This window comes from Bos javanicus, chromosome 16 (genome assembly GCF_032452875.1).
Source record: "Bos javanicus breed banteng chromosome 16, ARS-OSU_banteng_1.0, whole genome shotgun sequence".
Classification (NCBI taxonomy): Eukaryota; Metazoa; Chordata; class Mammalia; order Artiodactyla; family Bovidae; genus Bos; species Bos javanicus.
The window spans coordinates 63,595,557-63,617,021 of NC_083883.1; the positions used below are offsets into that span (position 1 = coordinate 63,595,557).

General features: G+C 49.2%; 1 protein-coding gene across 2 annotated transcripts in view; it reads left to right on the plus strand.

Annotated features, from left to right (window-relative positions):
* Positions 1-21,465, plus strand: part of LOC133228063 (voltage-dependent R-type calcium channel subunit alpha-1E) — a 338,653-nt gene that overhangs the window by 239,697 nt on the left and 77,491 nt on the right. The window contains exons 9-21 of one of the 2 annotated variants that reach the window (XM_061383395.1): positions 1,120-1,173; positions 1,824-1,913; positions 2,870-3,079; positions 3,856-3,968; positions 5,791-5,903; positions 6,249-6,380; positions 6,847-6,919; positions 7,780-7,897; positions 12,226-12,293; positions 13,834-13,931; positions 18,166-18,222; positions 19,382-20,041; positions 20,436-20,746. In XM_061383395.1, the coding sequence (XP_061239379.1) occupies positions 1,120-1,173; positions 1,824-1,913; positions 2,870-3,079; positions 3,856-3,968; positions 5,791-5,903; positions 6,249-6,380; positions 6,847-6,919; positions 7,780-7,897; positions 12,226-12,293; positions 13,834-13,931; positions 18,166-18,222; positions 19,382-20,041; positions 20,436-20,746 (2,097 nt within the window). The remainder of the gene's footprint in view (positions 1-1,119; positions 1,174-1,823; positions 1,914-2,869; positions 3,080-3,855; positions 3,969-5,790; positions 5,904-6,248; positions 6,381-6,846; positions 6,920-7,779; positions 7,898-12,225; positions 12,294-13,833; positions 13,932-18,165; positions 18,223-19,381; positions 20,042-20,435; positions 20,747-21,465) is intronic. The other variant, XM_061383394.1, reaches the window with a different exon arrangement.

Sequence of the window (21,465 nt, forward strand, 5' to 3'; positions counted from 1 at the left end):
GGCGGCTACTCGCGTTGTGGTGTGTGGGCTTCTCATAGCAGTGGCTTCTCTTGTTGAGGAGCACGGGCTCTAGTCTTTCGGGCTTCAGTAGTTGGGGCACATGGGCTTTAGTTACTCCATGACATGTGGAATCTTCCCCGACCAGGGATCGAACTTGTCCTGCATTGGCAGGCAGATTCCTGTCCACTGTACCACCAGAGAAGCCCCATGTAGGGTTTTAAATGGAGGTTTCCTTGTGTAGACCTGATTGATTGCATCATCGACCATTGGTGTCTGATAGTGTCAAGCCCCTCTCCCCTCCTGAAAGCTACAACCTTCTAATCATGTGGTGGTGTCTTTTGAGTGACCATCCCCCCTCCTTACACTATCTAGGCCTCTCCCTCTGTGAGTCATCTCATTAGCATACAAAAGACAGTGTGTCCCACGGGCTTTGGAAGCTCTGTGCCTGAATGGTGAACAAAAACCAAATATTTATAGTTTATTATGTCACAGGGACAGTTTCATGATGGGCTTAAGCCTCTTCAACTCAGGCTTTGCTCAATAAAGCAGGATGGACATGGTGGGGGGAGAAGAAGCAAGCCCACGAGCCTGCTCCTCTCTTTGAGGGGCGGTGAGCATCTTCCTACGGCCCTTCCTGAAAGAAGTAGGCTAGACCCCATAAACGTGGTCTCATCTTCTGAGTGAGGGGGAGGTGTTATGACCTGGGGGCTACTGCAAACAAGCAAAATTAAGGAACCTCCTGTTGCCAGAATAGCTTTAAGGAACCTGCATAAAAGAAAACAGAAATGGAAATTTTCATTTTTTTCAGTTTAGGAGGATTTTAGTTAAAAAGATCAACTCTCGCTCTCAGAGCTGTTTATTCTCCTAAACGGTGTATCAGACAAAGAGCTGAGTCTTAACCCATCACCCCCAGTGCCCCCTTCACCAAAGACCTTCCTTTCTGTTTTGATGCTTGTCTGTGACCCTTGATGTCTTTCTGATGCTGGTGCCTGCAACCAGCTCTGAACTCCACTCTCTCTCCACGTTGCCCTGGAGCCAGAGCTGTTCCTCAGGGATTTTCATCTCGCAAAATAAGTTGGCATTTACCCATAATTTACTAAACCATTTGTTTCCATATAGAGGAAGTCATGCTTGCTGAAGAAAACAAAAATGCTGGAACGTCAGCCTTAGAAGGTAAGGAAGTGCTCCAAGGCCTCATTGCTCTCTCATCTGCCCCCTCATCTGCGGCGGCTATGTGTCTTGATCAAAAGAGGAGAAAGAAAGAAAAGAGGGGTGCTTTGGGATTTGAAATGCGAGTCTCTCTGTCATAAAATCCCTCATGCTTTAAAAGGAAGGGAATTGAGTCATGAGTTTAAATGCTTTTTAAAGTGATGAAAATGAAATCCAAGAGTTGTTTTGTTCCAGGGCGTGTGATTGATAATGGGCAATGAAAAGGCCATCATACAACCAGTGGTTCAGAAACGGATCTTCTTTGACAGTTTGCGGGGGGCATCTTGGGACCACTTTCACTGGCAAGAAGTGACATTGTTTATGAAGAGCCAGAGCAAATAGATACAGGGTGCCTGTTTACCTACTGCGTTTAGAAGAGCTCCCGCAAGGAGTCAGGAGCCTTGTTGCATGGGATTCAAGAGCCTCGTGTGTCAGAGGCGCTGCTGAGCAGGGGAGCCGCATTTCTGTAGACGTTTGCCACTTCTCTCACCCTGATTCGGGTATTTAAAGGCAGGCGCCTGTGTCACAGGTGCCTCTAGGCCACAGTCCTGTTTTGACCAAACTGATCCGGTGGTTCTCATGTCCTCTCTCTGCCTCTCGCTTCCCTGGTGTAGTGCTTCGGAGGGCAACCATCAAAAGGAGCCGGACCGAGGCCATGGCACGGGACTCCAGCGATGAGCACTGCGTGGACATCTCCTCTGTGGGTGAGTGGAGGTTGTTGGATCATCTTTCACTGCTCTGAACCTCCCGTGAAAGGGAGCATCCTATCTTAGGAGAAACGCCACAAGGAGGAGGGGAGCCCAGAGAATCCAGAACTTTGGGATGTAATTAGGGAAAGGCACTGGAATCTAATCTCATCAACAGTGACTTAAAGAAGAAAAAAAAAAATGGACCAAGGGATAATGTTTATGTGAAACACGGGGTTTGGGGCCAAGAATCCAACCCAGATTCTTCAAGTGTGGCAGATGTATCTCTTCAGCGTGTGTATCCTCTCTCCTGGATGTGCTAATGAGCACCCACTTTGGGATATTGTTCACTGAGGAGGCCCATATGAGAAACTGCAATCATTTGCTTAATCATAGTAACATCTACCTACTTGCATCACCTGCTTCCATGTGATGCTTAAACAGATTCCCACTGACAACCCTATAACTTGCCTGCTGTTCCATCCGAGGTTCTCTTAGCCTGGCCGATGGCAGACTTTTCTTCTTCAGAAAAAAAGGGAAGGGTCTTGACTTCATCCTGAAAGGCAGAAGAGGCGTACAGAGCTCATCACTGCTTCAGGTTGCCAGGGGTAGAAAAATCACAAATGCAGCAGAATGATTCCAGTGCCTGAAGCATATTTAAAAAGAAAAGCTCAATCTGTTACAAACATAAACAGGATCCTATTAGAATTCAAGATACCGGCTGGATGCCTGCTATCCTGCCCCGGGGCATCCTTCCATTTCCTAGGACCAAGAGTGCCCAGAGGAAAAGCAGAATTCCCTGCTGCGCTGTGGAAACTCTTAGCTCGTAACATGGGGCTGCCCCAGGGTCTGCAACGGGGCAGTCCCCTAGCCCTGGGACCAGAGCTGCCCACCTGGACCTATGAATGCCCCTTTGTCATGGAGGGTGACCTCTTTTGCAGCCTCATTCTTCCTCCTCCCTTCTCCCTTGCTAGGCACACCTCTCGCCCGAGCCAGCATCAAGAGCGCCAAGGTGGACGGGGCCTCCTATTTCCGGCACAAGGAGCGACTTTTGCGGATCTCTATCCGCCACATGGTTAAGTCCCAGGTCTTCTACTGGATCGTGCTGAGCCTGGTGGCTCTCAACACCGCCTGTGTGGCCATTGTCCACCACAACCAGCCCCAGTGGCTCACCCACCTTCTCTGTAAGTGGATGCTGACTGCTGGCTCTCACGGCTGCCGCTCGATTGGTGTGTGAATGTCAAGAGAGCAAGGTGTCACGTGGGCTTGGCAGTGGTTCTGCCCGCCCAGAGTTCTGCCTCTCTGCCACGTTGTGGCCGAGGCCAGAGTTGTCTTCAGGGATTATCCCATGACTGTTTCCAGCTGTCATTCATTATTGAATCGGATAAATAAATCTTCAGTGATGAGTCAACAACATAGTGTTACACCTTGCATAATCCAGGGCCTTCACTTAGTGCCTTCAGGAGGCTCAGGGATTAGGGAGTCTTGGTCACCCAAGTCCTAGGGGCAAGTTCTTAGGGAAATGGATACTTTCAGCAGACCAGAAAGGAAACCTGTACAGGTCAGCCCTTGGTAAGGCTGCCCCAGGGTGCGGGTGAGTCTCCTGGAGGCTGTCACAGCTGGGTGTGTGAAGACTAAATCCAGCTCTTTCATCAAAGCCATGCTTAAGCCCTTTCTGTCTCCTGAAAGCCATCTGCCACATAAATGGCAGTGACAAACCCACCTGTCAGAAGAGAGCAGAGCTGACCTGTGGAGTGTGCTGGGACTCAGTCTGGGCCTGAGTGTGTTCAGACAAGGAGAGGTTTTGCCTGGCACTGACCTGGCCCGTGGTCACTGACTGTCCTGCCCGTGTGGGTCCCGCTGCTCTTGAGGGCTCCTCCGTAGGTGGTGGGGAGGGGTCGGGGAGGACAGGAACCCATGCCGTCCATGGAACCAATGCTTCTGCCTTTAATGCTTTCAGACTATGCAGAGTTTCTGTTTCTGGGGCTCTTCCTTCTAGAGATGTCCCTGAAGATGTACGGCATGGGGCCTCGCCTTTATTTTCACTCTTCCTTCAACTGCTTTGACTTTGGGGTAAGTGCCCTGGAGCCGCCCATCTTTCTGCCTGGGGTTGCTATGCTGTGGTTTGAGATAAGCACCTTGCTCCGGGGCTCAGCATGGAGCCTTGAAATCAGAATTTATTAAAGGAGGATAGATAGGATTAGCCAAAGGGAGGTCAGGAATGAGTGAACACTTGCCGTAGGAGGATTTGTTTGGGTTTTTGAAATGCTCTTTTATTTTTAATGTTTTTACTGAAATGTGTAACACGCACACCAGAGAGTAAACACTTCAGTGTATATAGCCCAGTAAATTTTACAAAGCTCCCCATAGCCAGAATTTTGAACTGCTTATTACCTTGGAGGAAGCCTGGGAGAGAAGAACAAAAGACTTGTTTCCGGAAAGTGGTTTGATCAAAACTGAGAAACAAATATATTTATTTTTTAGTTCAGTTTAAAATTGAGAAAATTATCTAGATACACCCTTAAACATTCATACTCATATGCACACACACCCTCTTATATTAGCAAGTCCCCACATAGACTTCACCCAGTGTCCACATTCCTAAATAATAATGACATATAAATGTGTGCATTATCAATGCTCTTCAAGGTGCTTTCACATGCATTTTTCTCCTCTGTCACTTTCAGTCCTGCCCACGATGTGAAGCATTGGGAATTAGGCTACCCATTTACACATGAGTCAACAGGGGACCTCGTGTGCAAGTTCACACAGCCAGCTAGCAGCAGAACTAGGTTGCAAAACTTTGGGTTCCTGAACCACCTCTCCTCCTGCCAAACCCACTTCTTTTTCTGCCAAATCTCCAGTTAGGTGCTAACGATTTTGAGCACTTGCCAACCTGCATTTTAACTTGGAACATATGCTTCTGGGTAGAGGCAATTTTCAGGCATAAGAACTAGTGAAAGACCATTTTTATCTTAGTTCCCTTATGTACATACTTTTCAGCATTGCTGCGAGGATTAAATTCTGTTATTTCTCCTAGTGCAATGTGGGGAATGTATTAGACCTTCAATAAACATATAATTAAAACATAAAACAAATTGAATGGCTAATTTGACATTGCTGCTTCCTATAGCAATCAGAGTCTATGCCATAATTAGTACCATCACATCCAGGTGTGTGGGGCCTGAGTGACTGAAAGGCATTTCATGCACAGGTGACTGAAATATTCTTGTTAGCACTAAATTCTAGGCCAGTGAGAGAATGTGGACCTTCTCAGAAGTTTTTCTATTGGAAAGCAACCTGTATTCATTTAAATTTGTTTTCTTGTTTGAGGACTGCTCTTTTGTCTGTCTGTTCAAGGTGTTTTAATAAGAACAGTACAGCTGTCAAATCTATGCAGAAGTGGTGAATGACTTGTAGTTTTCAGGAAAGACAGAGCAGTTGGTAAAACAATCTACAGTATGAAGGAGGAAGTTTAGCGAGGAGAGTGGGGAGAGAAGTGGTAGAGTCTCATTTTTCCTTGGCAGCCTTCACAAATAGGTGGTCCTGTTGGAGGTGGGCTTCCCTGGTGGCTCCACTGGTAAAGAATCCGCCTGCAGTGTGGGAGACCTGGGCTCAATCCCTGGATTAGGAAGATCCCCTGGAAAAGGGCACGGCTACCCACTCCAGTATTGTGGCCTGGGAAATTCCATGGACTGTATAGTTCACGGGGTTGCAAAGAGTCAGACAGGACTGAGCGACTTTTGAAGAAGATTGGAGGGAGGAAGAGTGGGGAGGGAAAGGTTTAACTTCAGAATAGCCCAATGAGAACTGTTGATTGAGGAATCCCTCCTCCCCCTCCCCCTCCTTCCCCCTTTGCCTTTTCTTCTCACTGTGGCTGGCTTTGGCTCTTTAGGTCACAGTGGGCAGCATCTTTGAAGTAGTCTGGGCCATCTTCAGACCTGGTACATCTTTCGGAATCAGTGTCCTGCGAGCTCTCCGGCTTCTAAGAATATTTAAAATAACCAAGTAAGTGATTAGAAGCTAGACTCTTCCCAACCACCCCTGGGCGTGGAAGCTCCTCTCTGCCACATTATATTGCGTTACATCCTCACCACAGGATCCCTTTCCTCACCCTACTTTCTACTCCACGCTTCAGCTTCTCTTCCGTCTCCAAAGACCAAACCCGGGAAAATGCCTGAGTGCCAGCTCCTGTGCCACCTCCCCAAGGGAAGCCACATTATTGCTCCATCTCTCCTTCCTACAAGTATACAGATGCAGCTTAACTCATAGGTCTCCAGGCAGATGCCCAACTGGGCCTGGGGGTAATTTGGTATCTGGTTCACTGCCATAACGCTGTCTGGGTTTTTGTAGGTATTGGGCATCCCTCCGGAATTTGGTGGTCTCCTTGATGAGTTCCATGAAGTCTATCATCAGTTTACTCTTCCTCCTTTTCCTCTTCATTGTTGTCTTTGCTCTGCTAGGAATGCAGCTGTTTGGGGGCAGGTAAGCACCAATGAAGTTTCCAGCCAAAGCAGCCTCAAAACCTCATCTTCATCCTGTGAGCTCTGGGGTCACCAGTTTGTTCACCATATTTCCATGTGTTTGTTCTTGTCCATGGCCCAAATCAACCATGCACCTTATGTGTGAAACGAATGTCTCTGTTTTTAATCCTTCCATACCATACGGGGTTCTTATTGAGGGGACCTCTCCCTTTGGAGCTGCCCCTGAAAGGAGCAGCTTGGGGTCTTGTGAGTCAAGATAAATCCAGATCCCATCACCAGTGCCCTTCAAGTGCACAGTTCCCGGTAGTAATCACTAAAACCATCTTCGTAAGTTACTGGAATGGGAGGAGAGTAGGGAAGACAGGGATGTGAAGAAAGGGGAAAGGGGTGATGAAAATGGCATAATTTTGGGAAGGGAAAACTTGGTGTGAGATTTTCATTTCATTCTCTCTGAATCTCCTTTTCAGGTTCAACTTTAATGATGGGACTCCTTCCGCAAACTTTGACACCTTCCCTGCAGCCATCATGACTGTATTCCAGGTATGAGGATGTTAAAAATGTTACTTGGGATCCCTTGGTGCACATCCTTCAAGGTGATGATGTTGTAAGAGAGTCCTCCCTTTCCTCTCCAGGCTCCTCTCAGACAGTACTTACTACTTTTGCTTATTGAGTAGTCATCACCACTGTAATTCCTAGGATTTCTATAGCTCTGTTAACGAATAATAAAAGAGCTCTGTTGTGATGATCTTGTTGGCCTTCTCCCTACATTTGTGAGTTTGCAAGAGATGTTAAGTCAAAGACATTCAGTAACATCACATTTCTGGTTTTATGAAATTTGAAGTACTTTCTAACTTACATGTCCATTTAATGAAGAATCTTTTCCACCCCCATCCAATCCTTTTTTCTTTTTTTTTTAATCATGGGAGGAAACTTAAAACTGGTGATGCTTAAGAGCTAAAGGAGAACTCTATTTAGCCAGAATATGAGACTGAACCAGAACTCAGTTTTCTGGAACTGGAGCCCTTGAGGCTCTTTCCAGCAGTGCTGCTGCCTCAGGAGCTGTATCTTGGCAGCTCCAGAAGATGATCCATCAGTGCCTGAACCACCTGATCTGTGTGTTTCCCGTAGGCTTGGCAAAGCTGAGGTGTGGGATGGGAGACCGGAGATTCTACGTTTTGAGGAATAGAACTTTTCCTTTTGATATTCTGCTTCCATTTTCAATGGCTAAAATTCTCTTACATATCAGAAGGCAATTGAGGATTATTCATGGGTGTGACTTTTTTCCTCCCTGACAAGAGGGTAAATGGAAAACACCCTGACTCAGAATTTTCCCCTTTCCATTGACCCCATTTTCTCATCCAACCCAGGGCTCTAATTTGCCTGTTGTGTGCTTTGCGTAGATCCTGACGGGTGAGGACTGGAATGAGGTGATGTACAACGGGATCCGCTCCCAGGGTGGGGTCAGCTCGGGTATGTGGTCTGCAATCTACTTCATTGTGCTCACCTTGTTTGGAAACTGTATCCTTTTTAAAATGCTTCTCTATTCTGCTGGCCTAGACCAGCATGTGAGGAGGAGGAGGAGGTGGTGGTGGTGGTGATGCTGGTGATAGTAGAGGGCGGGTAGCAACGGGGTAGACAGTGTTAGGTGAACTAAGAGAAACCAGGATCCCGCTCTTAAGGAACATTTGCTATTTGGGTAAAAGATGAGTATAAATAAGATAGAGTATCATCCCAATTATCATATATCATAACATCCAGGTTATCAGATTATCATCACAGATAAAATCATGTGAGTCTGTTACAGTAAATAATTGGAGGGACTATGAACTGGGGAAAATAAGAGAGGACAGAGATCACTATAGGCTGAAATAGTAATAACCGATTATAATATTAATGAATTAATTATATGGTTTTTTTTTACTTAAACATTTATTTTTGTTTAAGTATAGTAGATCTACAATGTTGTATTAATTTTAGGTTACAGAAAAATGTTTCAATTATACATATATATATTCTTTTTCAGACTCTTTTCTTTTATAGGTTATTACAAAATATCAAGTATGGTTGTGGGTGCTATACAGTAGGTCTTTGTTGGTTTTCTGTTTTATTTATAGTAATGGATGTATGTTAATCCTAAACTCCTAATTTATACCTTCCCTTCTTTCCCTTTCAATAATAGTAACCGTGAGTTTGTTTTCTATGTCCATGGGTCTACTTTTTTTCTGTGTATAACTTCATTTGTATCGTTTTTTTTAAGATTCCACATATAGGTGACAGCATTGCCTTTGTCTGGCTCACTTCACTTAGGATGATGTTCTGTCGGTCTATCCACGTTGCTGCACGTCATTAGTTCATTAGTTCTTATGGCTGACTGATATTCCACTGTATAAATGTCCCATGTCTTCTTTATCCATTCATCTGTTGATGGACGTTTAGGTTGCTTCCATGTCTTGGTTATTGTAAATAGTGCTGCAATGAACATCAGGGTGCATGTATCTTTTCAAATTATGGTTTTCTCCAGATATGTGTCCAGGAGTGGGATTTCTGGATCATATGGTAGTTCTCTATGTTAACAGAGAACAGAGCCTTCCACCTAATAAGTTCTCAAAAATATTCAGTTCAGTTCAGTCGCTCAGTTGTGTCCGACTCTTTGTGACCCCATGAATCGCAGCACACCAGGCCTCCCTGTCCATCACCAACTCCTGGAGTTCACTCAGACTCATGTCCATCGAGTCAGTGATGCCATCCAGCCATCTCATCCTCTGTCATCCCCTTCTCCTCCTGCCCCCAATCCCTTCAGCATTAGAGTCTTTTCCAATGAGTCAACTCTTCACATGAGGTGGCCAAAGTACTGGAGTTTAAGCTTCAGCGTCATTCCTTCCAAAGAAATCCCAGGGCTGATCTCCTTCAGAATGGACTGGTTGGATCTCCTTGCAGTCCAAGGGACTCTCAAGAGTCTTCTCCAACACCACAGTTCAAAAGCATCAATTCTTCGGCGCTCAGCCTTCTTCACAGTCCAACTCTCACATCCATACATGACCACAGGAAAAACCATAGCTTTGACCAGACAAACCTTTGTTGGCAAAGTAATGTCTCTGCTTTTGAATATGCTATCCAGGTTGGACATAACTTTCCTTCCAAGGAGTAAGCATCTTTTAATTTCATGGCTGCAGTCACCATCTGCAGTGATTTTTGGAGCCCCAAAAATAAAGTCTGACACTGTTTCCACTGTTTCGCCATCTATTTCCCATGAAGTGATGGGACCAGATGCCATGATCTTCGTTTTCTGAATGTTGAGCTTTAAGCCACCTTTTTCACTCTCCACTTTCACTTTCATCAAGAGGCTTTTGAGTTCCTCTTCACTTTCTGCCATAAGGGTGGTGTCATCTGCATATCTGAGGTTATTGATATTTCTCCCGGCAATCTTGATTCCAGCTTAGTTGCTTCCAGTCCAGAGTTTCTCATGATGTACTCTGCATATAAGTTAAATAAGCAGGGTGACAATATACAGCCTTGACATACTCCTTTTCCTATTTGGAACCAGTCTGTTGTTCCATGTCCAGTTCTAACTGTTGCTTCCTGACCTGCATACAGATTTCTCAAGAGGCAGGTCAGGTAGTCTGGTATTCCCATCTCTTTCAGAATTTCCCATAGTTTATTGTGATCCACACAGTCAAAGGCTTTGGCATAGTCAATAAAGCAGAAATAGATGTTTTTCTGAAACTCTCTTGCTTTTTCCATGATCCTGCGGATGTTGGCAATTTGATCTCTGGTTCCTCTGCCTTTTCTAAAACCAGCTAGAACATCAGGAAGTTCACGGTTCATGTATTGCTGAAGCCTGGCTTGGAGAATTTTGAGCATTACTTTACTAGCGTGTGAGATGAGTGCAATTGTGTGGTAGTTTGAGCATTCTTTGGCATTGCCTTTCTTTGGGATCGGAATGAAAACTGACCTTTTCCAGTCCTGTGGCCACTGCTGAGTTTTCCAAATTTGCTGGCATATTGAGTGCAGCACTTTCACAGCATCCTCTTTCAGGATTTGAAATAGCTCAACTGGAATTCCATCACCTCCACTAGCTTTGTTCATAGTGATGCTTTCTAAGGCCCACTTGACTTCACATTCCAGGATGTCTGCCTCTAGGTCATTGATCACACCATCGTGATTATCTGGGCTGTGAAGATCTTTTTGTACAGTTCTTCTGTGTACTCTTGCCACCTCTTCTTAATATCTTCTGCTTCTGTTAGGTCCATACCATTTCTGTCCTTTATCGAGCCCATCTTTGCATGAAATGTCCCCTTGGTATCTCTAATTTTCTTGAAGAGATCTCTAGTCTTTCCCATTCTGTTGTTTTCCTCTATTTCTTTGCATTGATCACTGAGGAAGGCTTTCTTATCTCTTCTTGCTATTCTTTGGAACTCTGCATTCAGATGCTTATATCTTTCCTTTTCTCCTTTGCTTTTCGCTTCTCTTCTCAGTACTGTGATTAATGCTCATACTGCTGAGCATAGCTAGAGTTTATCATACTTGTGTTATTCATAAAACCTCATACTAAATGGTTTTTGGCACTATTTCATCTAATCCTTACCTTACAAATCTTAGAGGAAATAAGTTGATCAAAGTCAATTACTAAATTATAATGGGAGACTAGAAAAAAAGTGCATTTAATTCCCAAACCCATGACTAGTCTTGGGATCTAGACAAGGAAGATTTAGGTTTTAATCCCAGCAGCTCTGCTTACCAGCTGTGTGGCCTTGGGAAAGTCACTTAACCTCTCTGAACTTCTAGTTTTCACATCTGAAAAGAGGAAACAATATCTATGTCCTTCATTAGTTGTAAATAGTAAAATGAGATAGTTTACTTGAATATTCCACAGACCAGAAACTTCTACATGATGTTTTGGGCAAGTGGGACTTGTCTTGAATTGAGATCACTCAAGTGAAAAGGGGACAGCCATGTGTTGCAGATGTATTTTTTGCCTTTTGCACAGTCTCACGGAGCATAGATGTTCCTCTAAGTTTTATGCTCTGAAAACTTCTAAGGGTCAGAGCAGACTATAAACAAACACGAGAAACCCATATACAGAAAGCTAGGCAGTGAGTCACAGAAATGGTAGGCCAGTTTGCCGTAATAGCAGCACCTTAATTTTCCTGTTACTCTAAGAGTAATCAGACCTGGACTTTTGTGCTAAAACAGATGTATGTTCCATAACACATGAGCCTCGAGGATAATTGGAAAATTGGGACATCTGAGGTTAGAGCGTGGAATAGAAATGGGCTCCATAATGATCTTGTGTGCCCTGAGACATTTTGTTAAATGAAATATGGGCGCCTCCCAGGACAAGAAGATTGAGAAATGTTAGCATCCCATTACTGAGAGATAGTAATGAGTCTGTAGAATCTCTTTTTTTGTTGTTGTTCATCTTTAAGGTCAGACTAGCATGACTGGGCTTCAATTCTAGCCTCCTGGAAAGGAGAGATGAACTCCTACCTCTTGTTCTCTACCCGTCTTGTTCAGTGGTTCTCTATTTGATGTTGCTGTAATTAGAGGCTGTAACTGTGCAAAGGCCTCCTCCCTCCATCTCCCCCTTCCCTGGGGGGTTTGATTCAGGTATATTTCTTTGTCCGGTGCAAAGAGATGATATGTGGAAGGAGAGAAGACGTATTATCCTTCAAACAGAGCTGCATAATATCTCTCCCCGCCCCTGCTCACAGTCCCTGCTCAAGTGACTCTTTGGGGTGACTGTCCCTGCTGGTGTTCCAGACAGGAAAGGCATGGAGATGCCTTTTCAGCCTTGCTGGGGCTCCTTTTGCTTTTCTTACTTGCCCATCCTTAACTCATTGCCCCAGACACACTGCTGAATGTGTTCTTGGCCATCGCTGTGGACAATCTGGCCAACGCCCAGGAGCTGACCAAGGTGAGCCTTATTCTCCAGGGATCTAATGGTTCTCTGGGCCACTGGGTGCCCACTAGGCTTTGGGGCTACATCCAGAAGCCTGCACTGCCTGTCTCGGGCCTGCAGGGAAGGCCCCTTCTGGGAGCTCACGGACACCCGGAGAGCTACATGTGTCCACGAAGGGAGCCTGGTTCACTCTCACTGAGTTTGCTGAGCCTTGGACCAGATGGGGTCTCTCATTGGATATTGAGGATGATCACTTAGTCACTGCAGACTCTCAAAGATAGCCTTTGCAGGCTTGTGACTTGGGAAATAGAGAAAACACCAGAGTCTTGGATTTAAGTTCCACCTCTGCTCCTGTGACCTGTGGCTGTGTGACCTCAATCATGTGCCTTCACCCTTCTGGGTTTGAGGGTGAGAGGGTCCAGGACTGTGGCTGTTGGGGTATTCCAGTGCTTACTTCATCTTGGGGGAACTTTCCGTGAGTTTCAAAGAAGCCAGACACCATATTTCTCAAAGTACAGTTCCTTTCTTTCCTCTGAGTCATGTCTTCAGGGGTAGAGGCAATACAATTGCAGTGGGATTGTCTGGGGAGATGAGTGAAACCTTCTCCCCGCATAATACAAATTTGGTTTAAGGCAAAATCCATAGCATCCTAGTGATGTTTATGAGCTTTTTCCATGTATTCCTTGAGGGTTACCTGCTCTTCTCTGCATTCTCAAGGGTCTTCTTACCTGCAGACAGGGTAAGCTCTTGTAGCTGAAAAGCTGGCTGTGAGTCACACATCTGTCCCTTACTGGCCCTTTTAGCTTAGGCATGACCCCTGGTCTCTATTAGTGTTGCTTCCTTCATCTGTAAAAAAAAAAGGAGGGGGGGGAATGCTATATCTGCCTTGCATACCTCTTAGGAGGACAGCAAGGATGAAGCAAAAGGACGTGTGTAAAAACCAGAGCAGTCTTTGAAAACATATGCGATCTTAGTAGCTCTAGTCATTTTACCTGAACCGGGTTTCCGTGCCGTCATCACATAGAAAGACATTTATAAGCTGGAGTGTGGGTGAGGGGCTGAGATCCCTGCCCGAGCACCAGGGTAGGGGTCACTTAGCTGTGCAGGGAAGAGGGTGTGATGAGGACTGTGGCGTTCATCTCAGGAGCTCTGCCTGGAAGGTCCTTCTCCATTACGCCCGGACACTGAAGAGCATCCGAGAAGTGTCAGCTCTGGCCTCTGACCTTTACAGCCCTGGCCACCTCCACCAAGGGCTGGGGTTTGGGGTAGACCTTCAAGTCTCTCCTGAGGAAACATGGGGGGCCTGTGGGGCAGGATGGGGGCCAGAACAGCTGGCCACACCAGGGCTGTGGAGGCTGCTGTCTCAGGAGGCCTGACTGCTAGTTGCTGGAGGTCTGTGAGCCAACATGACCTCACTCTGCCTGTTTCACCTCTTGCTCTGCTTTCCTCGCTTCTCCAGGTCTCCAGAAGCTCCCTCAGCCCTTCTGGGCAGGGCCGAGGAAGCTACTCTCCTTCATGGGGATCCCAGACAACGCCATCTCTACTTTGTGTCTAGGATGAACAAGAAGAAGAGGAGGCCTTCAACCAGAAGCACGCACTGCAGAAGGCCAAGGAGGTCAGCCCGATGTCTGCACCCAACATGCCTTCCATCGAGTGAGTCGCTGTCCCCACGTCACAGACCCCTGAGCTCCTGTGTCGACAGCCCAGTGCTCAGCTCCACAGCTGTTGACCCTTGGAGGGAGCCTGCTCTGTGCCAGGAAGCGTCCTGTGAATACAGTACTGAGCAAGACAGGGTCAGGGTCTCTCTTTTCACAGACCTTTTATTTCAGTGAGCAAGATAGCTGATAAATGCACAGAAATAATTGTAGATAGAACTTCTATAAAATAAGTAAAACAGGGTACTAAGGCAGAGGAATAGGAATTGGGTGCAGTACCTTTGGGCAATTTGGGAGGAGTTCTCTGAGGAGAGGATGTTTAAGCAGAGACCGAAATGTGTAGAAGATGGTTGTGTGATGTTATGAAGATGGAACATTCCCAGTAAGGTCCCAGTGTGGCTGGTGTGGAGGGAGCAAGGGGAAGAGAAGGAGGTACGGCCGGGGAGGTCCTAAAGGCTCAAGTGAAGGACTTTGCTTTTGTTCTGATTGCAACTGTAGGAGGGTCTAGAGGGGAAGGACGGGTAGGTTTTGATGTATACTTGAAAAGGTCACTCTGCTCTGTGGAGAATGGACTGGAGGCAGGAAGACAGAGATTGGCTCTGAGTAAAGCAGTGAGAGTTAGTGGTGGTTTAGACCATGATAGTAGCAACAGAGGAGATGAGAGTTCATCTCATTCAGTCTGTATTTGGAGAGAGGACAATAGGATGAGCTAATGGAATAAATGTGATGGAAGTAGAGATGGAAAAAAAAAAAGGAGAAACAAACATTTCTGCCAGGTATTAAGGTTTGATGCCTGTGTAACTGGAGAGGTGGTGGTGGTATTTATGGCTCACTTGAAGATGGTGGAAATCCAATGTTCCTTTTGATGGCATTAAATCTGAGATGCATATAAGATGAGCAAGTAAAGATTCCGAATGGGCTATTGGCCACGTGTGTCTGAAGCTCAGAAGTCAGGGTTAGAAATAAGGATTGGGGGTATAGCATTTGCATTTGGATGGCATTTAGGCTGTCATCCCAGGAGAGCTGACCCAGGTAGAGGTGGGCTGAGAGGCTGAGGCCAGGGGCCAGAGAGCACCCTGTGTTCAAGGAGAAACCCACGAGATGAGCAGGTGAGCAGGGTGTCCTGGGGACATGGAGAAGAACATGCTTCTGGAAGGAAGAAGTGGACGGAAGAGCTCAGGACTACTGAAAGATCCCATGAGATGAGGACAGAAAAGGGAGCATTGAATTTGGCAAAATGCACACTGTTAGTGAACTTCACGAGAGCCATGTAAGTGGCCCAGTGGGAACAAAATCCAGTTGGAGTGCATTAGAGAGAGAATGGGGGGCGGGGGGGTGATACATTAGAGCAGCCAGTGTAGACCCTCTTTGAGGATCCAGCCTGGCCCTGGTGGCTGCTGGTGGAACTAGCAGACCGTGGGGCCCTTTGGGCGGCTGACCTCTGCGTGGCACTGGGGGAGGACCTTGGGGAGAGGCTGACCACAGAACCACGGAATTCCTGTTGGGGCTTCTGGGCCCACATGAGGACTGTGCGGGGCCCTGCGGTATGTCTGGGGAGGGTCTGAGGCACCTGGCAGCTGGACCTGTGTCCAGCTGGACCCAGACCCTGTCATCTGTTACTTGAAACTCAGCGAGGTGCCCTTCCCTTCCCAGAGCTCGTGTGAAAGGCTCTCAGTGTCCTCGGCCTCGCCCTGTAGGGACATTCCAGAGTTATGTGTGGGGCCTCCCCTGCACGGCTGTCCTCTTGTTCTCGCCTTTCAAAATTGAAGGCAGGCCTGGCCTCTGGGCCCCTCCTCTGTGAGTGAGAAAAAAACCCGCTCCAAAATTCGTTAAAGATCGATAAAGATGAAACGACTCCTTCTTCCCTAGAATTTTCTCTGCGCCTCGAGCAGTTTCTACCCCACTTTCCCTGCACTCGTGAGTTTGGGCTAAAAATAAATACATGCAGGTATCCAAACATGCTAGTGGGTGGAGCTGGCTGCCACTTTAGGAGTGGGTGGTGCTATTTCCTGAGATGAGGAAACCTGGAGGAGGAGTGGGTTTGGAGATATGAGGGGGAAGCATGCTTGGCCCAGAGTGGAAACTCACTATTTGTGGAATGAAAGAATGAATGAGATGCTGGTAGGCACAGGCTGTAGGGAGTGAGCTGCGTGCGTATCCGGGCACAGTGAGGTGGGAGGGACTTTGTGACCGTCCCAGGTGAGTAGAGATACAGGCTTTGGATGTGATGAGTGTGCTGCTGGCTGAACAACAGAGTGTGTTTGGACATGCAGGCCCAGACCCCTGACTTCCGGACTATATGACTGAGTGTGAATGTGGCGGCTAGAACGTTATTACAACCCAAAAAACCCGAGGGCTAGACCTAGCTCTGTCGCTCAGTACTGTGACATTAGAGCGAGAACCTCTTAGCATCTCAGAGTCCCTGTTTCTCCATCTTTGAAATGAAGAATACCAGCCACCTGTCCTGGTCCACATGGTTCTTGTAGGGTGTGTGTGAGGTCACATGCGTGTGAATTGGGGAGATGCTTCTCTGTGTGATTGTAGGAATGTTGAATATGTACTAATGGTTGTGATGGGATGTGAATCTGGATCTTTGTATGTGTAAGTGGGGAAGTAAAGTTTGAAGTGTGGATCTGATTTGTGTGGAAATGAGAGGTTGGTTTTCTCTTTGGCCTGGCCTCTGTGTGCGTGTGTATGTGTGCACGCACACTTGTGAGCATGCAGAGAATTCTTCCACGTATTTACCCTCTTCCACACGTGCTTCTGGAGGGCCAGTGTGTGACGACTTGAGAATTTGCAAATAGTTGGTGTAAGCGTTAATCGCTCAGTCATGTCCAACTCTTTCTGACTCCATGGACTGTAGCCTGCCAGGGTCATCTGTCCGTGGAATTCTCCAGGCAAGAAGACTGGAGTGGGTTGCCATTTCCTTCTCCAGGGAATCTTCCTGACCCAGGGATTAAACCCAGGTCTCATGCATAGCTGTAGAGCTATCACTGCATAGGTATCACTGCACAGCTGGTGGAAGGTGCTTTCCTGGTGGGCGTGCATGCTGCCTGTCTAGAGTGTGTGCTTCTCTTTCTCTCTGCCGCCATGCCCCTTGGCATGGCTGCCCCATGTGCATGGCAGCCACTGATGCTGAGGGATGCTGGGGATCTAGTCACAGGCGTCTCCACAGTCTTGGCCACATCCAGCCCAGGGGTGCTCCTGTGCCCTGTGCCTCTCCAGGCTCAGACCAGCTGCCTCTGTTCCCCCTGCCCACTGGACCAGGCTGCTCTGTGGATGTGGACATGGCGATTGAGCGACACTAGTTTGCCTGCATGTTTTCCATGGGTGGGTGTCAGTTTCATCAGGAAAGAAGCCACATTTGCCAACCTCCCAGGTCCAGGCAGGGTCCGTTGGGCCAGACTGGTTTTGTCACCCCAGGAACTGGGGCAGGCTCATTCCACAAGTGTCCCAGACATGTCTTTCTCCACCTGAGCGCTGACCCTGTGCTGACAGCTCCATTTTTCCTGTTTGCCTTTGTGGGTGATGCCCTCACCCTACCATTGACTTTCCATTGACCTTGTGGTCGAAAGGACATAGCACGTGTGTGTGTGTGTAGAAGAGATTTTTCCCTGCACAAGGCCAGGAAGGGTAATACGTGCTTTACCCAGCTGAATAGACAGAGTGTTCAAGGCCTTCGGCCAGGGCCAGCACGGTGCACACGTGCAGGGGACACCACTCACATCCTGAGGTATGCGGATGGCAGCCCACAGCGCGATGGCCCTGCCTTTGGCCACGGGCCAATGGCATGCACGCTAGACCATTTGTTCCCTGCATGTTGTGTGAGATGAGAGGGATGAGCTGGGGAGTCATACCTTTGTGAATATCCTAGATATGATCAGGAGTAAATGAACTTCATCCAAGTTTACAGGGTTTCCAGAATAGGTCTCTGAAGGACACTTAGGTGAAACCTGAGTGCCAGCAGGGCTTGATGACTGAGCGTCCAAAGCTTCTACGAACTGAGAAACCCTGTGCGTGCCTGCATGTTCGCTTCAATATATTAGATCATTATGTTTGCACACAGCAAGGAACCAAGGCCAGTCCCTTGGAGAGTTGATGGCTGGGCGTGTACAGAGGGCAGCAGGCACCTAGGGGATTCTGTGCCTCTCCCTGGAGATCGGCTGGTGGCCGTGGGGCTGGCGGGTCCTAGAGGTGGGGGTGAACTGAACCTGTCCGTTTTTCTTCCCCAGAAGAGACAGAAGGAGAAGACACCACATGTCGATGTGGGAGCCACGCAGCAGCCACCTGTATGTGTGTACCGGTCTGCGTGTTTGTGAGTGGTTACGTGTGGGTGCGGGGACACCGTGTCTTCGTCCTTGCCGGGGACCGAGTGGAGTGGGCGTGCACGCGTCCGTGTGGGCCGTGGCGTGTGTGTGTGTGCGTTCCGTGCACGTGGTTTGTGGATCCACCCCTCCGCCCCACCCACCGTGTGCCTTTCTCAGTGTGCGTCTCAGGTATGTGACCCCGTGTGCAGTTTGCTCTTCCGTGTGGCCTGTGAGTGGACACGTGTCGGCGTGGGTTGTTTGTGCCAGTGGGATGCCTTTCATGCAGGCGCTTGTGGACAGCTCGTGTGGGCCCCAGTGAGGATGTGCGTGGGCACCTGTGAGCATCCCCTGCACGGGCACATGGGCGTGCAGGTGTAAGCGTCCACCTTCCACCACCTGTGGAAGCCCACCCTGTATCACGTTTGAGTGTTCCTGCTGCCACGTGAATGGTCAGCTAGGCCTCCAAGCTGAACTGTTCAGCGGTGGTTTTGAGTATGAGCTGCTCGTGGGCCCTGGACATAGTGACCCTTGGATTTTATCAGTGGTTGTGGAAGAGACCCCACCACATCGCTGCGAGGGTCATGCCCAAACTTTTTGTAACATGGGTCTGCTCCCTGCTGTCGTCAGTCTCCCTTTAATAGGACCTGCCCTTGTATTTCTCAGCCTTAGCTCTCCCAGGCTGGCATGGGAAAGGGAAAGAGAGGGAGAGGAGGAGGAAGAAAGGCCTCTGACCTTGAACTAAGGGCCATTGCCATGCATAGAGAGAGTACAGGTTGATGCCCTTAAAGCAAAGGGGAGCAGGGAGTGAAGACCTGGCAACCTTCGTACTACTGTCTGCAGGCCCTGGCCACCGGGGCTCAGTCCTGGGCTGCCCTCGCCCCTCCTCAGCTACTTCAGGGCAGGGATCAGAGTGGGAGACCCCACAAAACTGGGGGGCACTGGTCCAACCACCCACTCGGCCCCTCACATTTTTCTGTGCTTCCTGTCTGCAGGTCCTGGGCTCTCCCGTTTGCTCCCCACCGTGTGTTTCCCCCTGACCCTGTGCCCTGGCCGCTGCAGGCTGGTCTGGGCCCCCGTGGCCGCCCTCCCCGGCCCTTGGCCAGCTGTTCTGACCTCGCCCTCACCTTCTCCCCTTTGGCAGGAGGGAGCGGAGGCGCCGGCATCACATGTCCGTGTGGGAGCAGCGAACCAGCCAGTTGAGGAGGCACATGCAGATGTCCAGCCAGGAGGCCCTCAACAAGGAGGAGGCCCCGCCCATGAACCCCCTCAACCCCCTCAACCCGCTGAGCCCCCTCAACCCGCTCAGTGCGCACCCCAGCCTCTACCGGAGACCCCGGGCCATCGAGGGGCTAGCCCTGGGCCTGGGGCTGGAGAAGTGTGAGGAAGAGCGCGTCAGCCGTGGGGGGTCCCTCAAAGGGGACGGAGGGGACTTGGCGAGCGCCCTGGACAGCCAGAGGAGCCCCCTGGCCCTGGGCAAACGGGAGCCACCCTGGCTGGCCCGGCCCTGTCACGGGAACTGTGACCCGACCCAGCCGGAGGCAGGCAGTGGGGAGACGGTGGTGACCTTCGGGGACCGGGCCCGGCACAGGCAGAGCCAGCGGCGCAGCCGGCACCGCCGCGTCAGGACTGAGGGCAGGGAGCCTTCCTCCACCTCCAGAAGCAGGTCTGCCAGCCAGGAGCGGAGTCTGGACGAAGCTGTGCCCAGCGAGGGGGAGAGGGACCGTGAGCCCAGGGCTGGCCATGGGGGCAAAGAACCCATGATCCAGGAGGAAGAGCGAGAGCGATGCCAGGACTTACGGAGGTAAATGCAACATAGGAGTGCCCTGGAGACAGATAGTGTGGCCCGCATTAGGGATTCTTCAATGTAAGCCTTTCTGAACCTCACTTTTCCCTTTTGTATAATGCATCTTTTACGAAGTATGTGTCAATACAATAGCAGTGAGATCTGTTCCCCTGGAAACCAGGGCATCCCCTGTTGGGAGTGGGGAGGACATGATGTGCAGGAGTCAGCCAATGGATGCTGCTCCGGTAGACCTCAGCTCCTCTGCCTGGTGAGGAGGGAGACAGCAGGTGCCACGTGCTCTCCAGCAGGGCCATGTGGACTCCCCCCACCTTTCCCTCTCGCCAGGCACAGAAGCTGTTTCAGAATCGCTTCCCGATGTGAGCAGCAGCTGTCTTCTCCTCTCTCCTCACAGGACCAACAGTCTGATGGTGCCCAGAGGCTCCGGGCTGGCAGGAGCCCTGGATGAGGCCGACACACCCCTTGTCCCACCCCAGCCGGAGCTGGAAGTGGGGAAGGACGCAGCCCTGACGGAGCAGGAGCCGGAGGGCAGCAGTGAGCAGGCTCTGCTGGGGGACGTGAAGCTGGACATGGGCCGGGTCAGCCAGAGCGAGCCCGACCTCTCCTGCGTCACGGCCAACACGGACAAGGCCACCACCGAGAGCACCAGCGTCACTGTCACCATCCCCGACGTGGGCCCCTTGGTGGACTCAACCGTGGTGCACAGTGAGAACACAGGGCCCGCCCCCTTCCACACACCGCCCCCTCCCCGCCCGGGGCTGGGGGAGGCATGCTTCCCCCACACATCCCCACCCCCCGAGGCTGGGGGAGGCATGGTTCTGGAGTCATCCCAGGAAAGCTGCAGGGAAAACCCCACCAGTGGGATGGAACCCTTCTTCAACATATGAAAGAATAGCAGCAGTTTTAGCCCCATGGCACCCCACTCCAGTACTCTTGCCTGGAAAATCCCATGGACGGAGGAGCCTGGTAGGCTGCAGTCCATGGGGTTGCTAAGAGTCGGACACGACTGAGCAACTTCACTTTCACTTTTCACTTTCATGCATTGGAGAATGCAATGGCACCCCACTCCAGTACTCTTGCCTGGAAAATCCCGTGGACAGAGGAGCCTGGTAGGCTGCAGTCCATGGGGTCACTAAGAGTCGGACATGACTGAGGGACTTCACTTTCAGTTTTCACTTTCATGCATTGGAGAAGGAAATGGCAACCCACTCCAGTGTTCTTGCCTGGCGAATCCCAGGGACAAGGGAGCCTGGTGGGCTCCCGTCTATGGGGTCGCACAGAGTCGGACACGACTGAAGTGACGCAGCAGCAGCAGCAGCAAGAGAACTAAGCTAGAATTTTCTCAATCTTAAATTTTATCCATAAAATGTCGTTCAGCCCGTGGCCCCCCCAGAGTCTTCAGAGAGATCACATGTGATTCTGTA